The sequence below is a fragment of the Mus musculus genome, chromosome 7 (assembly GCF_000001635.26).
Source record: "Mus musculus strain C57BL/6J chromosome 7, GRCm38.p6 C57BL/6J".
Lineage (NCBI taxonomy): Eukaryota > Metazoa > Chordata > Mammalia > Rodentia > Muridae > Mus > Mus musculus.
Genome location: NC_000073.6, coordinates 142,491,080 through 142,516,790, shown reverse-complemented (window position 1 = coordinate 142,516,790; position 25,711 = coordinate 142,491,080). Strand labels below are relative to the sequence as shown.

The window sequence follows — 25,711 nt, the reverse complement described above, 5'->3', positions numbered from 1 at the left end:
GTCTCATGGGGTACATGTACAGATGAGTTACATGTGCTCTCTGGAGGTTGTATGCTGCCCTCAGGGGCCTGGTGAGGGCTGACTACACTCCCTGTCTTTCATTCAGGGCACTGGCTGCGGCTGCCCTGCCTCCCCAGTCTTCCTGGAGGTGTCTGTGCACAAGCCCCTTCCTCTATGAATACCTCGCTGTGCAGGGCTCCGCGTCTTGATCCAATTTCTGTGATTTATATTTTCCATAATTCTATTTGGTCAGGACTTTCAAATTTATTGTACAGTTGTGTTCTGTGTTCCCTGTAATATAGGAGAACGCTGTTTGCCGAGCTTGCTCCCTCGTGGGAAACGTGCTTTCCTGCATTCCTCTCCCCCCTTGATGTGCTCGCCGGAGCCCCCCTCGCCTCCCCCCTTTCGGGGTGTCTGCAACGTCTCCAGGCAGCCAGCCTTCCTCCCTAGCCCTCCCGAGGCTGGGCTGTTTCTTCTTTAAACAGTGGTTGGGGGGGGGGGCTGTCCAGGCAGCTTTCTAACACGGAGGGCTCTCCCTCTGGTTCTGGGGACAAAGAGAATCTAGGAATAAAAAAACCTCTGATAAGAACAGCTACAGACCAAGTCCTGGAGGTACATTGGGGTGCAGTACCGTGTGCAGTTGAGCCCTAGTTGCTAACAGCAGTAAGATACCCTGAGTTTTCCAGGGCTGTTCTGAAGTATGCTCCCATGATGCTCCCTGTCCTGCAACACTTCCAGCTTCCCTAGGTCCTTTATGCATGATAACACAACACATAAACAGTAGAGGGGAGTCTGATAACTTTATTCCTAGACCCCAGAAGGTGAGGGCATTGCAGCAGGGTGGGTCCTGAGTTCCCAAAGATGCCTGGGCGTGAAGGCTGGAGAGTGCAGAGCTGGAATAAGGGGCCCTGGCAGGAGTCAGGGTTGATGGTCTCTGCTGCAGTGCACCTCTCTGCTCTTTTACTTCCAGCGCCCACCGACTTTGCCCTTGGCTGTGGCACCGGCCTTCTTGCTGCTGCAAATGGAAAGCAAAATGTACTGAAGGCTCAGAGGGTCCAGCCAGCTACAGGAGACCGTTAGCTCCTGACTCCCCAGGCTGTCGCCCCCACTTCGAGTGCACACACCTTGTTCCAGCCTGAGCTGACTCACCTGCAGGAGGCCTGACAAGGCCTGGGCACTAGTGTGGTTAGGAGAGTGTTAGCTGGTTACCTAGGCTCACCTTCTGTTCCCCTGCTTTGGCCAGGGGGACTATTGCAGGCAGACCCATGCCATATGCTAGCTTTGAAAAATAGTGTTTTTGAAAAGCCTGTGATTTTCAGGATGGCAGCTAAGGATAGCCAGTTCCAGGACTTAGGGACCTCATTCTCTGAGGCTCTCTGTACCCTAGCAAGCTGGAAGCAGGATAAGTGCTGTTCAAGGCTCTGGGCTGGCAGGAGGATGAAAGTACATGAGCTCTGGAGCTACCCCAGTGGGATCTTGGGCTGGTGATGTAGCCTCACAGGCCTTCCTGAGCACCCTGACACATGCATACACCCATGGACACATGGCATTTCATCAAACCAGCCCATCATGAGATGTGAGCCCATAGCCCCTTCCTGTAGTATGTAAGGACAGAGAAAAACCCCAAGAAATGGGAAGTCTAAGCAGCTCCACTTGATTTTGTTCTTGAAATGTGACAACCCCATGTCCATGGTTAGCATCAGACGCCTAGCATTTTACCAAACTAAGAACCCGGCAAGGGGGTCACTGTTGCAACAGGTCCTGGAGTCCTGTGGATCTGATTCCTTGTGTGGAGCGGTTACCCTCCTGAGGCATCAGTTCATTTATTCATTCATCCATTCTCCACAAGCCTCCTTTTCTCCTCCCATCATCTCTGTCCCAAACTGGCCTTGAAATTTACTCCACATTCTATCTTGAACTTCTGATCTTCCTGCCTCTGCCTCCTCACAAAGTTCTGGGTTTATGGCTGTGCCCCAGCTAAGGTATGGAGATCCAACTAAGGACCTGTGCCTGCTGGACAAGCATTCTACCTACTGAGCTATACCCTCACACCACCTCTTGTTGTTGTTAATTGAGATAGGGCTTCATGTAGCCCAGGCTGGCCTTAATCCTGCTTCCAACTCTGGAGAGGCATTGAGATTGCAGATATTCATTACCACCCCCTGTTACAGGCTCACTGCTGGTTAGCACATCATAGAGGGAGAATGTATTACCTCCCCACCTGGCACCTCCTACATGCAGGAGAGAAAGGAGCCAGGGGGTTCCAGGGCTCAGTTAGTCTTGTTATTGCTCTGCTTAGGGTCAGCTACCAGGAACCCTCGTTCAGGAACTGGCTAACATGCCTAGGTCCTACGTAGGGTTGCAGGTGGCTAGCCCTGGGGACTCTAGGCCCAGCATAGAGCAAGAATGGGCTGGGCTACTTACTGCTTCTGGGCTTGGTCAATGCGGCTCCTGAGGGTGGTGATCTGTAACAACACATGTGACTTACTGTGACAGAGATCTGGGAAGCCCAGCCGGGCACTGGCCAGGGGACACATGTCTTCACCACAGGGCAGGCCAACTGTGGCATCTCCACTGTATCCTCACTTGCAGGGACACAGCCTCCTGTACCATTTTCCTTACTGTCTTCTGGCTCCTTTGTGGGAGGACACTGTTCTTTGTCCTTGGGCTGTGTCTTGACTTCCTCCCTCTAACTACCACACACAGCAGCTCCCAGCTGTCCACTTACCTTGTGGCTACGGCAGGATGCAGGCAGGCACAAGGGACAGGGTGGAAGTAAGGCCTTTAGACCTCTCTAAGTTCCACCACTGACTCCTGATCCTGACCTTCCTTGGTCCATAGAGCCCACTCCTGACTTGGTGGTCCAGAGGCTCTGGGAAGGCAAGGGCCTTCATTTCTCATCTGCCAACAAGGGCATCAGGACAGCCTCATAACCACCAGCAGAAGTCAGGAGGGAGGAGCTGGGGCAGGAGGGAAAGGCCCTTTGCCACCAGTGTCCTCAATAACCCAAGTCTTTGCCATGCGAGACACTAGCTGAGCATTGCACACCCACAAGCCTGGCCTATAGCAGGCTCTGCCTACTCACAACTTGGCCAGCATCTCCACTCTGGCCCGGACAGTCATGATCTAGAAAAATCAACATGGTTACCAGGTTGGGTGGGCAGCTGAAGCTTCAAGGCCCTGATGTGTATTGTACCAGTCTTCTGATGAACAGGCAGACTCTTTGAACCCAGGAGACCAGATATGGGCAGAGTGTATCTGGAAGTTATAGGTTCCTGACCCAACTCCTGTTGCTAGAAAGAGTAGCCTGGCATCTGTTTGGTGGAGCCTTCTTTGAACTAGCTTCTGGTGTAGCCTTGAGGCTGATGGATGAATCTCTTTCTAGGGATGGCCAGTGATGGAGGTGTGGAAACCAAGGCTCTTCAAAGTTGAGCAACTAAGATCTATGTCATCTACCCAGAGGTTGCAAGAAGGTTTTAGCTCATCTTCCCAGAGGTTGGAAGAAGGAGCCAACCTCTTGTCTATCTTGATGGCTGTGGAAGATGCTCATGCATGAGCTCCTACCTCTCCCCTCAGTGGGCATTGGAGGGACAGGAGGGAAGGACAGCACTGATTTGCCAGTGAACCCAAGGTATTTGCATTTGCCCTAAGCACATTAGGCACCAGGACAGGTGCCCTTCCCCGCATCCATGGTGTGTAAGAACAAGCTTGCTTCTACCTCATCCCTCAAGGAAAGGCCTGCCCCATTTCTGCAGCCCCTTACCTTGCCCTCAATACCTATGAAGGTTGCAACCTCATTCCGTATGCCCTGACCTTCCTCCCAGCCCCCAAGAGACACAGTATTGAACTCTCTTCTTCACTTTCAGAATATGCCTGAGTCACCCTGGATATATGCTTGCCTTCCCTGAAGAGGACCTCAGCAGTTGGAGGACACATAACAGTTCCAGCTACAGCACTGGCCAATCCAGATGCAGGGCCCTGGCTGATGGATCAAGTACCCGCCCTGAAGGACAGTCTCCAGTAGTGGCCCCAGATGGGCTTAGTGAAGCCAGGTCTCAAGGCAAAGGCATGACCAGAGTATGACTGGGGAGAGAGTTGAACGCCCCCTCCCTACTTCCCCAGAGAGTAAGACTCCACAGGCCCAAAAGCCAGAGATGCCTGGACTCACATCATATTTCTGACGTTTCAGCTTCTCCCCAAACTCGAATTTGTCAGTCTCCAGTTGGTACAAGGTATCCCAGAGTTCCTTGGCCTTGTCCCTGGAAGATGGAAAAGAGGGGGTTTGATGGGGTGAAGCTAAAAAGGCAGAGCCCAGAACCTTGCTTCCTCCTCCAGCAACTACAGAGAGCTGTGACTCAGTTCTCTCAGGGGGAGGGGAGAGGGAGGGAAGGCCCTGCATGATCTGGGAGCCCCCTCCCCCCTCACCTCAGCTTGTCATCGCTAAGATGGTCAATGTTCAGAGGCTTGCGCCTTTCGGCAAGAATCTTCTTTTTCATTTCCCGGGCTGTCTGTTTCTTGCCTCTCTTCTGGTCAGCCTGGGGAAGGGAGAGGGGATGAAGGGCCCGGTCTCAGAAAGGTACATGGGACAAACACCCGCCTCACTTGAAGGCCATCCTTCAGGGTTCTGAGTATGTCCCTTACCTTGGCCAGGTAGCTGCTGTAGTTGGCACCCATGGAGGACAGAGCCTTTTTCTTCTTCATGTCATCTTCAGCTCTCCTCTTGGCATCCTCCTCCTCTCTTCTGGCCTTCTCCTCCTGTGGAGACCCCACGCCCCACCCCAAGATCCTTAGGGGCTGTCCTTTGAGCAGGCTTCAAAGACTAGCTCTGGCCTTAGAACCTCCTGGAAGGAAGCTGCTCTTTTCCAGGGTTTCTGTAGAGCAAGAAGTATTATCCCGGTAGCTCTGATTGTTGGCCCTAACAGAGGGCCCCAGTATAAGGAATCTAAGACCTAAGCACATTAGGCACCAGGACAGGTGCCCTTCCCCGCATCCATGGTGTGTAAGAACAAGCTTGCTTCTATCTCATCCCTCAAGGAAAGGCCTGCCCCATTTCTGCAGCCCCTTACCTTGCCCTCAATACCTATGAAGGTTGCAACCTCATTCCGTATGCCCTGACCTTCCTCCCAGCCCCCAAGAGACATAGTATTGAACTCTCTTCTTCACTTTCAGAATATGCCTGAGTCACCCTGGATATATGTGCTTTTCTGGCTACATAGGCTTGGAGACAACAGGAAGGCACAGTCCTTACCGCCAATCTGTTCTGGCGTTCCCGCTCCTTCTCAGCGCGAATTCTTTGCTGCTCAGCCCTCTCTGCACGGCGCTTCTCCTGCAGCCAAGAGGGCAAACTGGTCAGCCCCTCCCTGTCTTGCCCAGTCCCTGCGGAGTACCCAGCAACCTCCCAGGGCAGCAGTGCTCACAATTCTTTCTTTAAGTGCGATTAGCTCCTCTTCTTCTTTCTTTCTAGCTTCAAAGTGGCTGTCAATGAGGGCTTGGAGCTCCATGAGGTCCTTGTTTTGACGCTTCTTCTGGATGTCCTGGGGGTTGGGGGTGGCGAGAGAAAAGTTCCTACCCCTTCTCGCCAGCCTGGAACCCACCTCCAGCTAGGGACACCCTCTGCCAGGTCTCTACAGCTGCTGCCTTCCTGAGGCTCAGTGTGGCCTTGGGTATAGGGTCACGGAGGAACCTAGGCCCTGGCTGATCATGAAGCCAGTACCATTCTTGAGGTGACCTGGCTCAGACTTGGCACTGTCATCCTCAGATAGCCTCTTGGGTCTGGCAGAGAGGAAACCGTGAGATTAATTTGCTGCATACGTGGATGAGTGCTTGAACATATAAGTGGACAGATGAATGAGACAGTTGAGAGACGGGCTGGGCAGATGAGTGGATGAGTTTGTGGGTACAAGAATGTATGGAGGGAATAAGAAGGGATGTTGACTTCCTGGGGTCTAGGAGCGAATTAGTGGAGTGTGGCCTAGAGTTGGCCTGCCTTGGGTCTGGCTGCTTGAGAAGACATGACCTGAAGCCTATGAAGTTCAAAGGCTAGAGTTTGGGATGAGGGTGTTCTGGGCCCCATAAACTTACATCAAAGTCTACTTTCTCCCCTTCCGGGATCTTAGGAGCAGTAAGTCTGGGGAAGAGACACAGAAGTTGTTTCATAAGCAGGGACAACTGGGACCATCCCACAGCGGAGCCCAGCCAGCCTCAAATCTAGGCTGGCCCTCCTTCTCTTTCTTGCACCCTGGCACCCAACAGAGCATGTATGTCTCAACTAAAGCAGCTTTGCCTGGCTCTTTGTTCTTGGGTTTCTAACCCATGCCCCTGGGAGAAGTTTGTTCCTTCCTAGAAGGTATCACCCTGCTTGTGCTCATCTCTGTTTTACTCGCTGCTTCATGCCACCTTTCTCAGACACATAAACAAATGGAGCCAGGTCCTAGCCCAAGGCAGGGTGGCTGGCTACCACAGGAGCTCCAGGGGCAGTGAGTGACTGACATCAGCTTCTGGAGTGAGACCTGTCCTGTGGCTCTGGACACTTTTAATCTTTCGTTCTGAGCGCCCAAATGAACGAGAGCCTGTAAGGGGAAAAGGAGCCCCCAGCCCGCTGGCCGAGCGACCCCCTCCTCCTGCCAACACATTCCAGATGGAGCAGGGAGCCCAGACAACCGCGGCTTTTAGAAGCAGGCCACAGAAGAAAGGGGAGCTGAATAGCGATCAAAACCTGGAGAGGGAAGGGATTTTTCTAAGCTCTGAAGCCCCAAAGTTCCCTCCAAGGGAAAGCTGTGCAGATGATGTTGTGCAAATGAAAAACTTATGTATGTGGGGGGAAAAAAGAGCAAAAATTGAAACGCAGAGGGGGGAAAAAACCAGACCAAAAAAAAAAAAAAAAAAAAAAAAAAACCTTTTCAGCAAATACAGAGAAGATTTATATCCCTGAGTAAACGGACGATTAAGCAAACACGGAGACGTGTCAGCTATGAGATAAACGAGCAAGGGGCACAAGCCGCCACTGACTTCCAAAGAAAGATGACCAGTTAACAAACATGGACGATTAGTGGTGGTGCCATCAGAGGAATGCTAAGACAAACAACCATGAGATGCGGTTGGCTGTTCATCAACGGGTGAGGGGCAGACGCCTGTTCCCGCCTTTGGGCGCGGAGGGTGTGGGACACAAGCCTGCTCCCAGCCCACGTAGGAGACTGCCTTGGCTGGGCCCTGGTGGAAAGCAGCTTGGCAGTCAATGTCAAAGTCTTCAGAGCATTGGTCTTCTTTGACCCAGTAATTCCAGTTCTGGGAATGTGGCCTAGGCAAATAGCCCTCAAGATGGAAAATGATTTCTGCCCAGCGTTATTTATGATTGTAAAATATTGGGGAAGCCTGTGATCGGGGAATGGTTAGGAAAATTATGGTTTGTCCAATTGATGGAATATTATGTGGCCATTCAAAATATTTAAGAAGACTATATAAAAACATGGAAAAATACTTATGAATAGTGCTAAATTTTTTTAAAAGCAGAATTCAAGGCTATATAGACAGTCCCGTGCTTGAAAAAACATAGTCAGGATCTTTATTTTCCAAGAACTTCATGTAGAAAAAGAACAGGAAGAAATAAAGATCTTTTTTCCCCTCCCTGGTCCTTTCCACAGTCTGGCTGGTGGGTGAGTGGGAGAATTATGGATGGATTTTTTCCCCCTTCATTTGACTTTTATGTATTTTCCAAATTTTCTTAATGAGGTGTTTTATTTTCATATTGAGAACATAAATAATTTTTCTAAGATGAGAAACTATCTCAGAATCCTGCATTACTTTATGTGAACTTGATTTAAAACAGCATTCAAGGGAGGATGTGGGCCAGCCACACTCTTCACCTAGCTCCATTCTTCTCCGGAGGATGGGGAGGGAATGAGGGGCAAATGCCAAAAGTTCAACCTCATTCAGAGTGGGGGAACTGATAGAGAGGTTCAAAGGGACCAGAAGGAGTGGTGCATAGAAGGTTGTGGATTTATCTACCTCCTGGTGCACTCACAAGTAAGTGAGTCCAGGGTAAGCCTTCTGCAGAGTGGCTCACAGGGGGTTCAGCCCCTGAACAGTCTGCTCTTTTGGACTAGGTGGGGTCTCATCTCAAGTGGGAAATCCTCCTCTCAAGACCATTTAAAAAAATCTATCTGGAGACCTGGGCAGTCTCCCAACATGCAAAGGCATGGCAGACATGTGATATCTTCAGTCTCAATTCTGAGCTTCAGTCTGTGGCCAGTGGCCTCCTCCTTGACCGCTCTGGATGATGGGAAAGAAGCACAACCTACTATCTTTCTATTCATTCTACTGGCAACTATGGTCCCTAGTATCCTCTGCTGTTTGAGTGTTTCTTCTAAAACAGGCTTGGGCTTCCCAACCCACCCTGTTCTGGGATTCCCCAGGAGCTCTGCCTGGATCCCACACTTACTTGGGTCTTGGTTTCTCCTCTGGTCATGACAGCCAGGATAGGAAAAGGAAGAAGAAGAGATCAGGTCAGAGAGGATGGAGCTTCCTGCTGCAGGCTGGGGGTTTCTACTCAGCCCACCCAGGCCACCCTCCTTCTCAGAAGCCTGGTGCTTATGAAATTCCCTAGGGGCTCTAAGAAGGACTTAGGGTGAAGGCAAGAAAGGGACAAACAACAGAAAAACATACATGTCTCTAGAGGGCTGGGAGGGAGGGGAAGTAAGAAGACAAGAGGCCTGGAAAGTCTCGGTAACATCTGGGATGCTGGCTTGTCTCTACTGATCAACCACCTGCCTCTAAGTGGCAGAAGCCTGGCCCTAGCACCCTAACTCCATGGCAGATGCAAATAAAGCCTTAGCATCTTGTCACTGAGGAACCATGCCAGGGAGAAAGAAAGACAGACAGACATGGACGGATAGAGTGGAAGGGTTGGAGAGTCCACAACAAAGACACACTGGACTGTTGGTTCTTCTTGCCAGAGGCCTGTGCAGGTGGAGCAGGGGGCTGCGACAGCGGCTGGCAGGCCTTACCTTCCTCGTCCTCCTCCCGCTCCTCCTCGGCGACAGCATCTTCATGGTGTGGGCACAAGCGCACATGCAAGAAAAAAGCCACGCAGCTGCAGAAGTGCAGAGGCCACACAGCAGCAGTGGCCACATGGAACAGCAGAGGCAGGCACGCACAGAGCCCCCTGCCTGAGGGTGGCAGGGCAGCTCCTACACCTTCCCATAGGTCTCCTCCCCTTCATGGATACTTGCTGTCCAGGCTGGCCTCTAACTCTCAATGTAGCTAAGGATGGCTTTGAACTCCTTATCCTCCTGCCTCCACCTCCCAAGTGATAAGTATGTTTTGCTACACTTGGTTTATGCAGTACTGGTAATTGAACCCAGGGCTTCATGCTGGGCAAGAAAGCTTGGCTGTGAGGAGGGAGGATGGGGACTGGAGCCAGGTTTCCCACTGGGAAGATCCCGAAGCCGGTCTCTACCTTCCAGCTGTCATGGAACCTTCCATTGCCTTCTACCACCTAGTCTCATACCTGGGAACATACTATGGTTTTTACAGTCTCTTTATTGCAAACTCTTTGTAAAAGTCTTTGTTCATAGAACCTGCCTGGGATCCAAAAATATTTTTTGGCTCATGCATATCTGTGAGCTTTGACAGGTTCAGCCCTAGGACAGGGCCCCCTGATCCTGGGAACCTGCCCTCTGACCCCTGAGAGGCTTTTCCCATGCGTCTTGGTGGGGCCTCTCTTCTTCCCTTCCTTTAGAGCCTTGCTAGGCCAGTTGTCCTGAGGAAAGACTGCTTCCTCTGAGTGTGACCCACTCCGGCAGAGGTTGGGACTGGTATTGACCGCAGCTGCTCACCATCACCCTTCCTTGCCCTGCCCTTTAGCCCTGCTCTGGCTTTAGCAGAAGCAAGTCGGTTGACATGCGTGCATTTGGTCTGCCTGGAACACAGTGACACCTGACAGGGAAGCATCTGGGACTCCTAGGACATTTGCACTTGGCCAGGAGCCAACAAGCCTCATCCAAGGTGTGGGTGGGGGTCTTGCTGCCTGCTCTGACCAGGGCCCTTCTGGAATACCTAGTTCTCACCCCTCTGAAAGACATGGTTACTTAGCAACCAAAGCGTGTGGCAGCACTGCCTGAATAGGCAGCTTAGATCTACAGGAGAGCCTAGTGCCACTCTTGCCTAACATCTTAGGAGTGGCTGTCCAGGGAGCCATGGAGAGCTGCAGAACCTTTGCTCGCACGAGGTCCAGGGGAGTGGCCTAGGGAGGAAGTGAAGGGGCTGATGGGCTCACCCTACCCTTATGACATTCTGGGGACAGAGAAGGATGGGGTGCTGCCAAGAGTTGTATGAGAGGCAGCTGCATAGTGGCAAGGTAAGGCTTCCCCCTGTCTGTCTCCCCATCCTTCTCTCTGTCCATTTGTCTGTCAGAAAAATCTCAGTTCTGGTCCCAGGGAGGCCTGGCAACCTAAGATGTGTGACCTGAGAACGTCCCTGGGTCCCTCTTCTAGCATGTCCTTATCCAGGTGCTTCCTTTCAGGCCCAGCCACCAGGAGCCTGCCAGCATGTAAATGGAGGGGCTGAAATGGATTCCCCAAGTCTAGCCCCTCCTCCCTTCCCCAGTGTAACCAGCCCTGCTGCTAGGCTGACAGCCCCCCTCCCCCAACCCTGTCAATTCTGCTTGATGGGTGTGTCTGGCGCAGGCCCAGGCTCTGGATGGGATGCCTGGATCTGACTGATTGCCTGTTCACATGCATGGCCCCTGGCTGTTCCAGGTCTCTGACATCCCCACCTTGGGCCTCAGCCTGACTTTCTGCTTCACCCCATTTGCCCCTCCACCCTCCCTTCAGACTCACCCTCCTTACTGTCCTCCCTCTGGCTTGATAGCTGGGGTAGGTGGGAGGCTACCTATCCAGACTCTTTGCTTTGCTCTACACATCCTGATGAGGCTACAGAGGGTCCCAGTGGATCTCCAGCACCATCTTCCTAAGACTGGCTCTGGAGACCCAGGGTAGCCCATATGTCCCATTCAGTCTTCCTGATAGAGTCGCAAGAAGAGCTTGTTGTTTTTTGCCCTTCACCACTGTGACTGGGGACTGCCACTGTCAGCCATCTAGCTCAGGAGATCAGGCTAGCTTCCCTATTCTGTACTGTCCTCAGCCCAGAGGCCAGCAGGGCTTAGTTGGTAGTAGGTACATTGGAAAGGGTGTGAGAGGCAGTTAATCAGAGAGGGGTAAAGGAGGAGGGGGAGGCCGTGGCTGTAAGGAGGACCTGCACCTACCTTCTTGGACTTCCTCTGTGGAGCAGCACCAGGTGGGGGAGGGGGGAGAGAGGGAGGGAGGAGAGAGAATGAATGAGTGGAAGGCAGTGTGGGAGAGGGGGACAGGGACAAACAGGTGTGTAGTAGAGATTGGTAAGTTGCACGGCACCCTCTTGTTCCTTTTTGGCTGGCTCCTGCACACACCCCCACATGGCTACATATGTCATGTGGCATTGAAGTCACGTCACCTACCTGGTTCGGGGGCTAAGGAGGGCCACGGAACAAGAGGCAAAACCACAGGTCAGAGGTCAGAGGAAAGGATCCAGGTTAAAAGGAAACAGCCGGTCATCGAGGGGTGGGATACGTGCAGGAAGCGAGCAAGATACTGTTAGAGTTAGCTGGGGTCACGACACCCTCAATCCCAACAGCCCAGATTCTGACACCGCCCCCCCCCGCCCCCGGCTCAGAATTTGGGAATGGGGGAGGTTTGAAGAGAACAAAACTCACCCCCAACCTGTTCTGCCTCACAAGTAGGGAAACTGAGCTGAGTGTTGGGACTCTGGCTCTCGCTTTTGTGGCTGAGTGACATTTGGTTCCGTCCCTCATCTGTCCATCTCCTGTTTGCCCTCATCTGGGTCCCAGTCTAGAGCTAAAGCCTACTTGGAGGCTCTGATACCCCAGGGAAGCAGAGTCTATTCCAAATACTTCTTCTCTTGCCATCCAGAGCAAGGCACAAAAGCCCTTTCCTTGGAACTCTACATGATCTAACCCCTAAAGAGGGTTGAGATGGGGCCTGTGATTGGGTTGATGGGGAACACAATTGGATAGGAAAATTGACTTGGTCTGTCCTCACATCAGGCCCTGAAGCAGGGCCTCTGGCTAGTCCTGCATCTCTCTCTCTCTCTAATGACCTGAGCTCTTTGGACATTTATTTGGTTTGGTGGTTCTGACCTACCAAAGGTCCCAGTCATCACCATGGGCTTCCACTGACTTCTCTGGGGAAGGGGACTCAAGCCATACCTGGCTCTATAGTCTCCCCCACCACTCCTGCATTAGGCTGCTCCCTCTCTGACAAAATTTGGGGCAGCTGTGCAGTTTCTGAGGATTCTTGGAGTTCTCATTCTCTTTGGACAAGCTTTGGCCATGATTAGTGGGTTATGTGGGGCCACATGGGGGGCCCCTTGGTTGGCTGGCGCCTCCTTGCTTTCCCACCCTCTTCCCCACACCACATGGCTCCAGCCAGACCCTGGGCTCCACATGGGGACCAGAAGTCCTGTATCCTCATACCTTCCTCCTGGACTTCTGCGGCCGAGGAATGCCAGGGAGTGCAGAGTGGCAAGGAGGAGAGAGGATAGGATTAGAAAGGAGCACACAGCAGGCCCTTAGAGACAGAGGCTGAGGTCACAGCCCTATGAGAGGGAAGGCTACATCAAATTCACCATTAGAGGGCAAGGGCAAGTGGGGGTCAAGTCCTAAGCCAACTCACCTTCCTCTTGGGCCTCCTCTGAGAATAAGCAAAGGTGACAGAGAGATGGCATGTAGGGGAGAGAATGAACAAGGACAGACATTAGAAACAGGATTTCTTGGGTTCTCTTGGGTCAAGCATGATGAGCACGTCAAATTCCCATGCTTGGCCCACAGCAGCTAGCCACAGTGAACAGGGACCCTCAAGCTTCAACCACCAATGTTCCTGCTGGGGTACTGAGTTTGTACCTTCCTCAGGCCTGGCCCTCTATACCCTACATCCCATGACTGGGTGTTTGTAATTCTGATCTATAGGGTTTGGAAATGAGGATCAGGGGTGAGCTCATGTGTTTAACCATTTCTGACCTAGAAGTTCTCATCTAGCTGCCTGGAATGAAGGTAGGTCAAGAGGCTTTGAGAAAACAAGACCCTTATGGCCAACCCTAGGGAAGGGCAGCCCCCAGGGCCACATTTCACTCAGAAACCAGCCTTTCCATCTTCTGACAGCAAGATGTTTGCTCAGGTTGTTAAGGTAGCAGGTATTTTCAAAATATTTTGAAAACACAGCACCCAGGAGCCTTTGCAGGATGGCCTGTCTGGTGAGTTGCGTGAAGTCTCCCTGAGCTGAGCAGGTGCCAGGAGCAGACAGCTTGTCAGGCCTGGGAACCAATGTGCTGGGCTGCTCCCAGGTGCACCAAGACTCAACGTTTTGCCCGCCCACACCTGCCCAGGCACGACAGAGCCAGGGAGGGGTCTCCAGCAGCCCAAAGGTACAGTGAAGGAGAGAAGAGAGAGAGAAAAGGTAAGAACAGAAACAGAGAAATAGAGAAAGATGACAGAGACAAAGAGAGACAGAGATAAAGAGACAGGGATAGAGAAAGGCAGAGATAAAGACAGACACAGAGACAAAGAGAGACAGAGAAAGCTGGAGACAGATAAGGAGACTAAAAGAGAAGGTACAGTGACTCTGAGGGGTTACAATGTGTGAGGTCAAGACCCTTGTTATTAATGAATGAGTTTTAATGGCCAGAAACACACCCCACTTCACACACCATGGACACAGTGACCACCGGGCATGTGTGAGTGTTTAATGAGTGTCTACTAACCCATCGAAGAGATAGAGGATTAATAGCTTAATTAATGATCAAACCATTGACCATTAATTAAATCATGGCATTATTAATCATTAACAGTTAATTAATGATGAGTGATGATGGTTAATAGTGCATTCATGAGGAAGGGAGTAGACAGTTAATTGTCAGCTCAGGGAGGATTCCCCCAAGGCCTTCCCAAGGATGGGCATTGAGAGGCCTCTGGCTTCCTGAGTTACCTTCCTCTTCGTATTGTTCTGCATTAGAATAGAACAAAAAAAAAAAAAAAAAAAAAAAGGGAGCCAAATTAGCAGAGATAGAACAGGGGGTGATGGTGGTGAGGCATTTGAAGGACAACTTGCTCTGTCCCTAGACAGCCTGGTTCTTTCACTGGCTAGACATCAGTCTGGGATCTTCAGTTCAGAGATGCTTTGTGGTAGCATGGGGAGATGGTCAGGCAGCAAAGTGCTTGCCATATAAGTCAGATCCCAGGATTCAAATAAAAGGCCAAGTGTGTTTGCACACTCTCATAACCCCAGGGCTGCGGAGGCAGAGACAGGAGGACCCCAAGGAACTTGCTGGCCAGCCAGCTTAGGTTAATCATCAAACTTCAGGTTCAGTGAGTCCCTCCCTGTCTCAAAAGGCAAGCTCCTAAAAATGACATCCAAGGTTGACCTCTGGTCCACACATATGAACACATCCGAAAACACACACACACATACATACACACACACACATGAACACAGAGGCTTTGTGGCCTTAGAGGGGAAAATATCTCAACCACAAGGTAGATATTGGATGTCTCTAGATTGCATGCCCTACTGTGGCCATGTGAGTGACCAAAGGTAACAAGGACAGGGAAGCTGCCCACTCAGACTCGAGTTCTCAGGGATTCACAGATATGCAAGTATACAGGATTGGGGCAGGTCAAGGTGTGAGCATCACAGGGAAAAAAACAAGCCACAGATTCAAGATAATTTGGGAGAGGGGTGTCTTTGAAACTCAATGACTGATCTAGCCGGTCAGGGACTCTTGGGCAATGGGTCCCCAAGGAATGAATGCTATCCATAGTCAAAGCTCTCCTCCCCACACCAAGAGCAACTCTACTATCTAGAGATGGAAGCATATAGAGGGAAAATAGAGAAGATACTTACCCTCAACTTGTTCACTGTCATAGTGGGTGAGTAGCAGTGGGGTGGGCCGGGGGGGGAGGGGGGGGAGAGAGAGAGAGAGAGAGAGAGAGAGAGAGAGAGGTGAGCTTGAGCTGCTGACTTGAGGCAGATGTCTGTAGGTGCCAGGAGTTCCATCCCACCAGCAAGAGAGGTGACCATACAGTACTCACGTTTCCTCGTCAGACATAGTGGCGGTGGGTTGTATCTGGAGAGGGAACATCAACAGAAGGGACAGTGAGGAATTACCTTAGGTTAGAAGCGTCACAAGAGTGGGCTCTCAGAGACTGAGGCCTAGAGGGGATGTGTGTAGACTGCAATTGAGGGCTACCTTTTGATTCCCCTGATTGGCCTTTCTCCCCATGACTTTGATGCCCCTTCTTCTTTTCCTGGCTCCGCCCTGGAACTTAGACTCCATAGCTGATTGGCTATTGAAAGGTTGTCATATGCATTCCACCCTGGACAGATGTCCCCTCTCCAGCATTTTCATGGAATGCCATCCAAACATGCACAGGTTGTGGGATGCACAGCTTTGGGATCCTCTGGATCTGGGGATATCCTTGCTTGTCTCAACTGATGGCCTCTGGCTAGGGAATCACCCTAGAATGGCTGAGCCTCACTTTAAGGGACAGATAGCCTCAGTCTGCCAGCTCTTCTTCCCTGGGTGAGCTCAAACTTTCTACTGTGCCTCACGTTTTCTTTGGGAGTCCAAGCTACATTTGGGGGTACCCCAGGTCCTCTTTTGTGTTCTCTGAAATCCTCTGATTTCAAATTAGAGAACCTATGAACGTTCAGTCTCCTTGTCTCCATTCCTGTGAAATACATGGAGACTGAACTCACAGGGGTGGGTCTGAGAAACTTCTCTGTGGGAAACCCGAGTTTCACACCCATGTGCTGAATGGATTGAGCTAACAGAGCCTAAGATCTCCTAGCACTACATCTGGGACTGGATACACAGGCTCGGGCATGGCGGCTACAGGGAGAGAGAACTTGGTTCCTGTGAACTGGTCACTGTACATGCCTACAGTGTTTGGGGGCCTGGGAACCTTCAAAGAACTGTATCAGAATGTTGACTCAGGGTTTGACAAACAAAGGTCATAAAAACACAACACAGCTGACTTAAAGACAATAGCTCTGGTGTCCCCAGGGAGCACATATAAGAAAACTGTTGTTCAGGGGCTAAAAATGCACCAGCAGCTTGGTGCTAAGATGGGGGCTGTTTCTAGACCCTGTTGATAACATTAGCTTTCCCAGAACAACTGAAACTTCCTGCAGAATTAACCCACAGATACCTGGGAGGCCCGTGGCCAAGCACCAGGCTCAGCCCTGCCTCATCCCAGAGCCTCTGTGTAGACTTCACCAACCACAAGTAAGCCATCTGGCCAGAGCTACCCATCATCTTGCTCTGCTCTGATCCCTACCAGTATTAACTGCCTTCTTTACTGTCTTCTGCACTGCCCCCTCCAACAGGGACACTCTGTGGGGTGGAAGGCCAGTGGGGTGGATCAGTTGAGCAGAGGCCCCATCTGCTTTGCTACCTCTGGTTTCTACTGGACCCACACACCTGTCAGCAGTGGAGGGAGGGGTAGTGTGTTTGCATGGGGTGTCATGCGTTTATAAGGAGCCAGTGGCAGCTGAAGTGTCCAAAAATAGGCATCAAAATTAGCAAGACTCCTCTGCCCTGAAACCCAAGATGGCAGGGGGGCAGGGTACTGAGAACAACCTAGCCATCTTGGCTCCCCTCCTGGCTCCTAAAGGCATCCATCCAGCAAGGGCAGCCTTGTACCCTTCCAAAGTGAGGTAGCAATGCCCTTGTTTGAGGTTGAGAAACTGAGGTTCCTGGTCTTCTAAAGAGGTCCAGAAGGCCCACTTGAGCATATCTGTGCATCTCCACCCCCATTTCAACATTTCTATAAATTGGGGAGAGGCAGAGGTGGGGTGTCAGGGATGGGACAGAGATGACCAATAAACAACAGAGAGTGAAAACAGTTGTTCTGTAGAGGGTTCTGGGCTTAGAAGAAGGTTCACAAAAATAGCCTGTGAGGTCAGTTTCCTTGGGGATCCATGCCAAACTCCTTTCCTTCAAAGGTGACAAAGGCCAAAAAGGGGCAGGGGGCCCTGCCACTCACTTGCTATGGGTCCCTTATCACTTCCTGCTTTGGGCCTAGTCTGCTCTGAACAACCTTGCTAGGTCCGGTTTCCTCCAAGGATTCCCAAGGACATCTAGAAAGTTCAACTCAGGAAGTTAGGAATCCCAGCCCGGCAACTTAACAAAGGCGGGAGCCTGGAGGGCTAGGGGCCACCTGGTCTCCCAGCCACAAGATCAGATATGAGCTTCCTGCTCAGGCCCAGGCTCCTTTCATTCCCTCTGTCCTGGTTCAGCTTGGCTCCTGTTTGTCTTCACCTGAACCTTAGGAATCTGCCCCAGGGGTTCACAGATATCTCTCCCCTGAGCTTCTTCCCAGGGTGATCTGAGATAAGCCCAGATCTGCAAAAGGGCAGACCCATGGGCTCCAAGGATGAGTTGAAATCACATTCTTTCTCTAAGGTCATTCTTTCAGAGTCTCAGAGGGGCTCCAGCCAGCTGCCAGGCAGGCAGCTGCAGGCGCCCTTAGAGCTCTGAATGATGTCCTCTGACTCACTCGATCCTTATCTCACCCTCTGCCCTTCTTCCTAGATCCTACCTTAGGAGGTCTCCTTTGTCCTGAGTCACACAGGAGCCCCACTCCTTCTCACTTCCTGTGCTTTTCTATTCTGGTTTAGAACCAGATCTTTTATGTCATCCCAAGGTTCAAGCACCATGCTTCTAGTTACCAAAATACAACACAGCAAGAGGCACAGGACCCATTGAACTCCCCTTAGATGCTAGGCAGCCAAGCCCAGACACAGTTGCCCACTCCTACGCGGGCTGTTCACATCCATACACACCTGTAGTTGAGTCTGAGAAAGGCTGGGGGCTCCTTGTGGACAGGACCAGCAGCAGGCACTGTCCAACAGCCTCACCCCTTCATGTTATAGTGACATCTGATCTTCTCTGGCAGCCCATTGGCCAGCAGATGGGTGGCTGGGGCATGGGAAGGGGGAGGGTGTGCCCAAGCAGGCCCCTGACCAAGTATAGGAATGCCCCAGAGGAGGCCCAAGGAGGCAAGGATGGAGGAGACATGCCTGGAGGAGGAGGCAAGGTCCCTAACTGTTCCAGAAAGGTGTCAGCTGCTATTTTTACCTACCCTCCCCCCTCAGCAATGGGCACATGCTTGATGGGCTGAGGGAGAGAGGAGGAAAGGATTGGGTCTAGACCAAGGCTGTTCTTGAGTCAGGCTGTTGGGGGAAGGGTCATCAGAGCCTGGGTTTTGGGTTCTTTGGTCCCCTGTTCCTCTGCCCGAGGTGGCTTGTAGGAGCAGGTACTTTGTTCAAGATCGGTGTCTAACTCTATATGGCACCTCCTGCAACTCTGCCCTGCTTCTCCAGCATAGAGACAGCTCAAGATACCCACCAAATGAAGAGCCCTGGGTCCCTAGCCCATGTCACACACAGCCCCTTCTTCGAGGCCAGGCCTATTTTTCAAGTGGACATCACTGGAACACGTCTCATGAAATGATCACCTAATAGGAGAAATGATCACCTAAACCTTGCCTCTGGTTGTCCATCTTCCTCAGTAACTGGGGAGGGCTGAGCAATGCTTGGGCCTGTTATTGGTCTGGGGGCTCCATACTAAGTAGTGGACCTGGAGGTCATATCTCTGTCCAGGGATGTGGGCCCTGCTGAGCAGACCTGGCCATGAGCAGACCTCGCCATGTGCCTGGCCTTTTTTTCCTCAAGACTCCAGGGGGCACCATCCAACCATGGACACTCTTCTGGGCCTTATGTGCCTGGTCAGCCTCTAGGGAAACTGAAGCACCAAGTAGCAAGAGACCAACCTGGCATTTGCCATTCACTCTCTTAACCCTCCCAGACCCCATGGCTTGTCGTGTGTGGCTGGTGGGGTCTGTGGATCTGTTCAGTTCAGGGAAAAAGCCAATGTGGAGTGTAAAGTAATGGTAGGTGAGCCCTAGGGGACACAGACAGGGCTCTGGTCCTTTTGCATCCTGAGATTAGAGACATCAGGATGACCAGTAGGAGGCCCACAGTATGCCAATCTCCACCAAATCTTAAGAGTTTCTGGAAGGTTTGGATTGACCCACCATCCACCTCCTATGTGTTAGAGATGGGGCCATAGAATGCCAGAGACACAAGATCCAGCTTGTGATCAGAAGGAGAGTGGAGCCAGTCTTCTAGCCTGCTGGCTCATAGAACAGAGCTTCTCTCCTGCTCTCCTCTGCTCCAAGCACCTGCCCCTTAGAGGCCCCTGGAGTTGTTGGGCCAGCTCAACCTTCCTGGACAGAACCTATGTGTCCCTCTATACCTCCATCTATACCATTAGATAGATAGGGTTCAGTGAGCTCTAAATATTGTGGATGCCCAGCTCAATCTGGCCTTGAGGGTCATGTAGAGTTTATGAAGTCCCACACTAGTGCCAAAGGGACTCTAATTCTCTTCTGTGGTGAGGTCAGCCTCCCTTCTCATCTGGCTCTACTGAGACCAACCAAGCACACCACTCAGCTGAAGAACACGGAGAGCAGACATGGGGGATTTTATCCAGTCTATTGTTGTTGAACCCCTGAATCCAGAAGCTCTTGCCTGAGAGCAATGAGGGTCCTTAGAGGTCTATAGATGGCTATGCTACCATCTCTGTAGTGGCTCCTCATGGCCAGCAGGGGAGGGTGGCTACCCACTTCAGAAGCCTTTGGCATACGCTTTCAGTGAGGTCAGAGAGACCAGGCAGGTCTTATTTTGAGTAACAGTCACCTCCTCCTCAGGGGATCAGGCCCAAGGTACAGCGGGACAGCATAGAGTGGGCACTGCTGGACCAGGTGCTGCCGTCCACCAAAGACTCGAGCAGGTAACACGTGCAAGGTAATACACAAAAGGTCCTACTTGGCCTGGCTGGGGCTTGGTGGGGAAAAGACAGGAGAAAAGGCTCCCTGGGAATCTGAGAGAGAACTGGAGCCCCTGGTGGTGGTGGTGGTGGGGCAACGAATTCCGTTGGATGGGACTTGGAGACTGTCCCTGTTCTATCCAAGAGACTGAGAGGCAGTGGCTTCCCTGAATAGTTGTGAGAGATCCCTCAAAGTCGGTGAACATCCATCTGACTTTGACTGGGCTTGGAGGACAGAGGAGGCTGAGAAGAGCCTGCCCTTCAAGTGTCTTTACTTCTATGGCCTATACAGGTGACTCCCAGAATAGTGGGGTTTTCAGAGGCTACTCAATCTGGGTGCTGAGCAGACAGGGAATGGAAGAGCCCCTGGACCCTGAGCCTCACCCAGCGCCCCTACTTGACCCACTGTGGCTGGCTCTGCCAAGCCCAGGATAGGATTGGCTGACATGGCACTTGGGACTCAGCCACTGTGATCTGGGCAGCAGCTGTCCCCATGCATGACAGTGCCTCCTGGTTCGAAAAACACTCTGATTGGCTGTAAAGGTATTAGAGCAATTCCCGAATCCTGAAGTGAAGTGGGTCTTTAAGTAGGGCTTGGAGGAAGCAGCAGCAGCTATTGGGCCTTTCAGGAGGCTGGCAGGAAGATGGAAGGGCAGTATCCTGGTGTCCCTGGCAGGGTAGGCAGTGTTACAGCAGAAGGTAGACTCCACATCTGAGGCCCAAGTAAGATTTAGTGAGTTGTACTCTGAAGGCACACCTTGCACTCTCCTCTTGAGGCCAAAGAGAGAGGCTGGGCAAGTCACAGGAGCAATAATACTCTGCTCTGTCACTTGGGATGCCCATTTTGGTCTATGCTAGAGTCTAGTTCCTCATCCTGTGATGGACCTTGAAGCAGCTTCTATCTGCTGCTCTTGGTCACCACCTCATTTGAGTAGGAAGGGCAGGGAGTGTCCTTTGTCCAGAGAGAAGCTCCTGGTTGAACAGAGTATGGTTCTATCATGGTGACCAGGAGGGATAAGGCCATCTACCCATCTGCATCAGCAACTGTATCTGCTGAGCTATGTGTTCCTACCAGTGGGGTTTGAAGCTTCTAAAAAGTCAAGATTCTGAGTGTCTAGGTGTATGTCACAGCCAAGGTTAGACCACTGAAGCTGTCAAGAAGCTCCAGATTCTAGAGATACCAGGTTTTAGAGTCAAGCCTAAGGGTAGGCCTGGCAAAGGGAGGGTGCCCCTGAGAAGGACATCCCACTGCCCGCTGCCATTCATCCACTTGTTCAGCCCTTATATGCTTGCTCATCCTCACACATGAGCTCTCACATCCACTATTCTCCTTCCATTCTTCTCTCATTTTACCATCCATCTACTCATATACTCATCTATTGGTCCATCCATCTATCCACCCATCTTTCCCATCACCCTATCCACTTACCCATCATCTATTCACCTATCCACCTGCCACTGTTTACCACCCATTATCAATTCACTTCTCCATCTATCCATCCATCCATCTCCCCATCCACCCATCCAGCTACTCCTCTGTCAACCCATCAATTATCTGCCCTTCCATCTACATGCTCACCCACTCATCAATATATCTATCCATTTATTCATCTCTCCATCAATTCATTTCCCCACCCATGAACCCACCCATTCATCCATCTGTGTATCCTAACACCCACCTGTCTATCCATCTGTCATCCATCACTCATGCATCTACCCACCCATCCACCTAATAACTCATCAATCATTCATCTTTCCACTTTTCCATCTGTTCTCACCTATCTACTTACCTACCTGCTCATCCATCCATCCACCCATCTATCCATCCATTAGCTACAATCCACCTAATTGCCTATTCATCCAACAATCCTTCCATCCATCTATTCATCATCACACTTCCAGAGAATAGTCTCTGGGTACGAAGATAGGAAATACCTGGTGGCAGCACTTGTCCTTAGTGAACACTACCAGGAACAGACTAAAGTGCCCTTGTTCAGGTTTATTTTGGTCCAAGTAAGGAAGGGTCATCAAAGTGTCATGTTCTGGAAGAGGAGTAGGCCACATCCATTATTAATACCCCAGCTTGGGTCACCTCATACCTCAGATCCTGGAACATAACACACTGCAAGGCCAAAAGACAAGACAGAGTGGTTGCCCACAGAGCTGATCAAGTCTCAAGTGGCCAACAGATATGGCCCTTTCTGTTTTGATCACCGTGTTCCCTGTTAGTGAGCACAGGAGATCCAAATGCATAGGGGACACTCAATGCACTTTATTACACAAAATGAGGGATCCGTAAACAGGGCAGGACCCAAGAGTCCTGAGCATTCAGCATGGGGACAGTGTCCCCTTGGATCTGGTTGGGATGCTTGCCTTCTCTCCTTCATCCTTCCTTGGGAGCTCTTGGCTCCCCTAGGGACTGGTCCCTTTAGCTGATGGTGAGAAGCAGAGTTGGAGGGTTGGTCAAAGGATGAGAGGGAAGAGAAGATGGAGGGTCCAGGAGCAAAAGGAGAGGCTATCGGCAGCTTGGTTGTTGGAGGCAGGAGAGCAGGCCAGACTGGCAACAGGAAGCAATTTCTTGGTCAGGGCTGGGAGTGGCATCCGGCCGGAGTCTATCCTGGGAACATAGGCAAGGGTATGGGGTCCATTAGGCTAGAATTGAGGGAGAGGCATGGTCTGCCCCCTCCACAACCCTACCTTCCTAGTGGCCACCAGACCCTACTATACCCCTTATTATTATCAGGGGAAAGCTCCTGCTTACAGCGGTCAGTCACCTGGAAGACCTGCTGCCAGAGTGAACTCAGTATTCTTGGCCTGGGCTGGCTTAGGAGAGAATACTGACTACCGACTGGGGCAGACTTGTGGAATAGAACCCATGGTTGCCCCAATTCCCAAGTACCAGTTCCCTAGAGGTAGCCCAGAAGCTGGGAGCAAGTGGGAAGACTCCTGCAGCCCCCTTCCAGGGTTTGCTCCTGCTTCAGCAGGGCCAGCCCCTACTGTAACAGCCACAGGCCTCCCTCCTTCTACCCCAAACCAGATGGCCTCCAGCTTGGCCCAGATGCCATTTGTCAATGTCCTTGCAAACACGTGGCGCCCAGAAACCAAGATAGGCAGCGTGGCCAAGACCACCCTCAGCAGGAGGGCTGTGGGGATATCCCATTTAGTATAGCTCAGCGAAAACTGCTCCCGTCTTCCGGCCAATCTACCTCTAAGAATACAACCTCAGCTTGCCTGAGCCTTTTGGCTGCCACCCCTCACCACTGTCTCAAAGCACACGGACCCGCCTGTGGTCAGGCTGGCAACAGCATGGAGCCCCTCATGTGTCTGCAGACAGCCTGCTCTCCACCACTGTCCGGTAGTTGGCCAGGCAGAGGCAGTTTGCTTGAAGTTCATCAGCGGGTCTCTGTTCCCGTCCTGCGTTACTCTGAGTCTGGGGCCAAGCAGGCACTCGAAGGTGACTGCTTTGTGCTAGGCCATCTTAGAAGACAGAGCTTTGAGGGCAGATAGTAGCCATTGTCACTCACAAGTGACCTGGAACCACTGTAGGTTCACCTCCACACCAAGGTATGGTGAAGCCACCCACAGTGACTAAGTGGGGCTTCTAGTAGCTGGGTCTACACATTCCCCCACCTCCTCATACAGTAGGAAAATGTCCAGCCTCTCCTGTGGGCAGGGGAGGGAGGGTAGTCTAACCACTGTTTCTCCCCTCTACCCCAGGCCAGGGATGCTTATTTCGGTTGTGTCGATACCCCCGGCAGCAGGTGGCCCAAGACCTGAGCCCTCCCCTGGGCCCCCACCACCCTTGCTGCCCAAACCAGGAAAGGACAACCAGAAACTTCAGAAGCTACTGAGAAAGGCTGCTCGGAAGAAGATGTCGGGGGTGACCGCCACCCCACCTGGGGCCTTCCGTACCTCCCTGTCCCCTGTGAGTGAGGCCAGTCATGACCTGGAGACCACAGTCCTGTGTCCTGCTCAAGCCCCTCACACAGTGGCCCCTTTACCCCACTCCCCACACACTCCCATTATTCACCATGTGGCATCACCCCTGCAGAAATCCACTTTCTCTTTCAGCCTTCCCCAGCAAAGGTCTCTGGCTACTCATTTCAAGGCACCTTCTAGTCTTGACGCTCCAGCCCCAGAAACTGCCTGCCCCCACAGTGGCTTTGCCCATGTATCTGCTCCTACAGCGGGTGGTACCCACATCACTCAAGTACATATCCGGCTGTCACCATCCTCACATATTGGGACTTCTGAGTCCCCCAGAATGGCCCTGGATGGAGATAAAAGCCTGTGTACTTCTAGCACCCAGCCTCTCATCCCAGTGGCTCATATTCGGCCACTGCCTGCTGGGGTACAGACAGTTAGTCCTAGGCCCGAGGAGCCCTCTATAACAAGGCCACCACCTAGCTTTCAGGCCTCAGTGAACAGAGAAAGTGGCGCTAGGGTGGTGGTGCCCATAGCCCCTACATACCGCTCACCTGGACCCTCACCTTATAGTCCACCTCCTGCAGCTCCTGAAGCAAAACATGTAGAGGAGCCGCCCACAGCCAGGCCTGCCATGGAGCCCAGGAATGTCTCTAGCCTCCCCGGAGCCTCAGGCCCCTCAGACCTCCACCCATACCCTGTTCCCAAAGTTGCACCTAAGCCCTCCCGTAGTGGCTGGACACGGCTAAAGAAGCAGCTGATGGAGGAGGCAAAGGAGCCTGCGTTTCCAGAACTGAAGCCGAACCTGGAGCCAATGCAACCAGAGGTGCCAGCCCCTGTGGTGGGCCTGCAGCCCCCTGCCTCCCGAGCATCCAGGATGTGGGATGCAGTGCTGTACCGCATGTCACTGGCTGAGTCCCATAGAGACCACCCTGTGGGGCCTGGAGATAGGGGCCATCCTCTGGCCTGCCTCAACCGCCTGCCATTTCTGTGCCGACCTCGTTTCAATGCCCGGAAGCTACAGGAGGTGGTCCGGCCCCCTCCTACCTTCCACCCCATTCTGGAGCTGCATTCTCGGCCCAAGAATTTCAACCGGACAGCAGAAGGTTGGAGGCTTCAGTAACAAAACCAGAGTGGCCTCTGGGACTCTGGACTCTGGTGGACAGAGACTGGCTGTGGCTGAGCATACAGAGCAGAGAGACTTAGCCCTCACAAGTGAACAAGATGGGTCAGCAGGGTGTATGACCTTGGTAGCTGAGTGCTAGCTGCTAAGAAGAGCCTATCGGACAGACACAGATCAGTTGGTGGGAAGAGATATGGCAAAGTGAGAGAAGTGAATGAAGCTGGGAGCATGTGGCTGGAGGTGGTTTGGGGTTGTGGAGAGTGTGCACTGGAGAATGTTCATGGATGGTGGGAACCTGGCTTCAGGTCTAGAGACTGTGGGGGGCTCTAGTTCCAGAGAAAGAAGGCTTGGATGAGGAGTATTCAGAGGTACATAGGACTGGGCAATTGAGAAAGAATTTTCTGTGGTCCTGTAGATATCCCTTCTGGTTTCCTGACAGCAAGGGCTTACTGATTAAGACTGCACCAAATGCATGGTGTAGTGAAAAAAATCACAGCCAAGTTTCAACAGTTGGGTAAGGGTAGGTCGAGCTAGAGGGCTACAGAGAGGCAGGATCCAGGATTAGAGAAATTCCTAAGATCTGCCAGACTCTCATCAGCTGTGAGAGGAGTGATCCAGAAGAGCCAGGTGTAACAAGACTCAGCAAGGATTGAGCTGGTAGCCCCACCTGGGATGTAATGGGTATTACAGTTGTAGATGGAGCCATGCAATAAATGTATGTATACG

At 51.9% G+C, this 25,711-nt stretch overlaps 2 protein-coding genes and 1 long non-coding RNA gene across 63 annotated transcripts in view; 1 reads left to right on the top strand and 2 right to left on the bottom strand.

Moving 5' to 3' along the window:
• Positions 1–577: 577 nt before the first annotated feature.
• Positions 578–18,020, bottom strand: Tnnt3 (troponin T3, skeletal, fast). 50 transcript variants are annotated; one of them, NM_001163665.1, is made up of 18 exons: positions 17,892–17,955; positions 15,137–15,171; positions 14,949–14,962; positions 14,034–14,051; positions 12,726–12,743; positions 12,527–12,541; positions 11,492–11,503; positions 11,261–11,275; positions 9,003–9,041; positions 8,438–8,456; positions 6,082–6,127; positions 5,418–5,534; positions 5,249–5,326; positions 4,642–4,755; positions 4,426–4,535; positions 4,169–4,259; positions 3,086–3,126; positions 782–1,015 (listed from the first exon to the last, which is right to left on the bottom strand). In NM_001163665.1, the coding sequence occupies exons 2-18, from the start codon at positions 15,151–15,153 to the stop codon at positions 961–963; spliced, it is 819 nt and encodes a 272-aa protein (NP_001157137.1). In that variant the 5' UTR covers positions 15,154–15,171; positions 17,892–17,955; the 3' UTR covers positions 782–960. The 50 variants fall into 50 exon arrangements, with proteins under 50 accessions (XP_006508605.1, XP_006508610.1, XP_006508609.1 ...); NM_001163664.1 differs by lacking the exon at positions 3,086–3,126 and adding an exon at positions 2,425–2,465; XM_006508542.3 differs by lacking the exon at positions 3,086–3,126 and having other exon boundaries at positions 578–1,015; positions 17,892–18,020.
• Positions 10,020–25,711, top strand: Prr33 (proline rich 33). The gene is made up of 3 exons (NR_033261.1): positions 10,020–10,354; positions 23,656–23,863; positions 24,010–25,711. It is a non-coding gene; the product is annotated as a proline rich 33 (long non-coding RNA).
• Positions 21,923–25,711, bottom strand: part of Lsp1 (lymphocyte specific 1) — a 36,646-nt gene continuing 32,857 nt past the window's right edge. For 5 of the 12 annotated variants that reach the window (NM_001136071.2, NM_001271509.1, NM_019391.3 and 2 more), the window contains exon 11: positions 21,923–22,555. The gene's annotated coding sequence lies outside the window, so the exon portion shown is untranslated. The remainder of the gene's footprint in view (positions 22,556–25,711) is intronic. The other 7 variants (XM_030242184.1, XM_006508494.2, XM_006508496.2 and 4 more) reach the window with 3 other exon arrangements.

What these genes read in the sequence shown, in the direction of transcription:
- Tnnt3 (XM_006508542.3), bottom strand. An exon ending in ACAGCAGCTACCTGGCCAAG is followed by an intron (nt 4,536 to 4,641) that starts GTAAGGGACATA and finishes TCCCTTCCCCAG; the next exon opens with GCTGACCAGAAGAGAGGCAA. An exon ending in TGAAACGTCAGAAATATGAT is followed by an intron (nt 1,016 to 4,168) that starts GTGAGTCCAGGC and finishes TTCCATTTGCAG; the next exon opens with CAGCAAGAAGGCCGGTGCCA.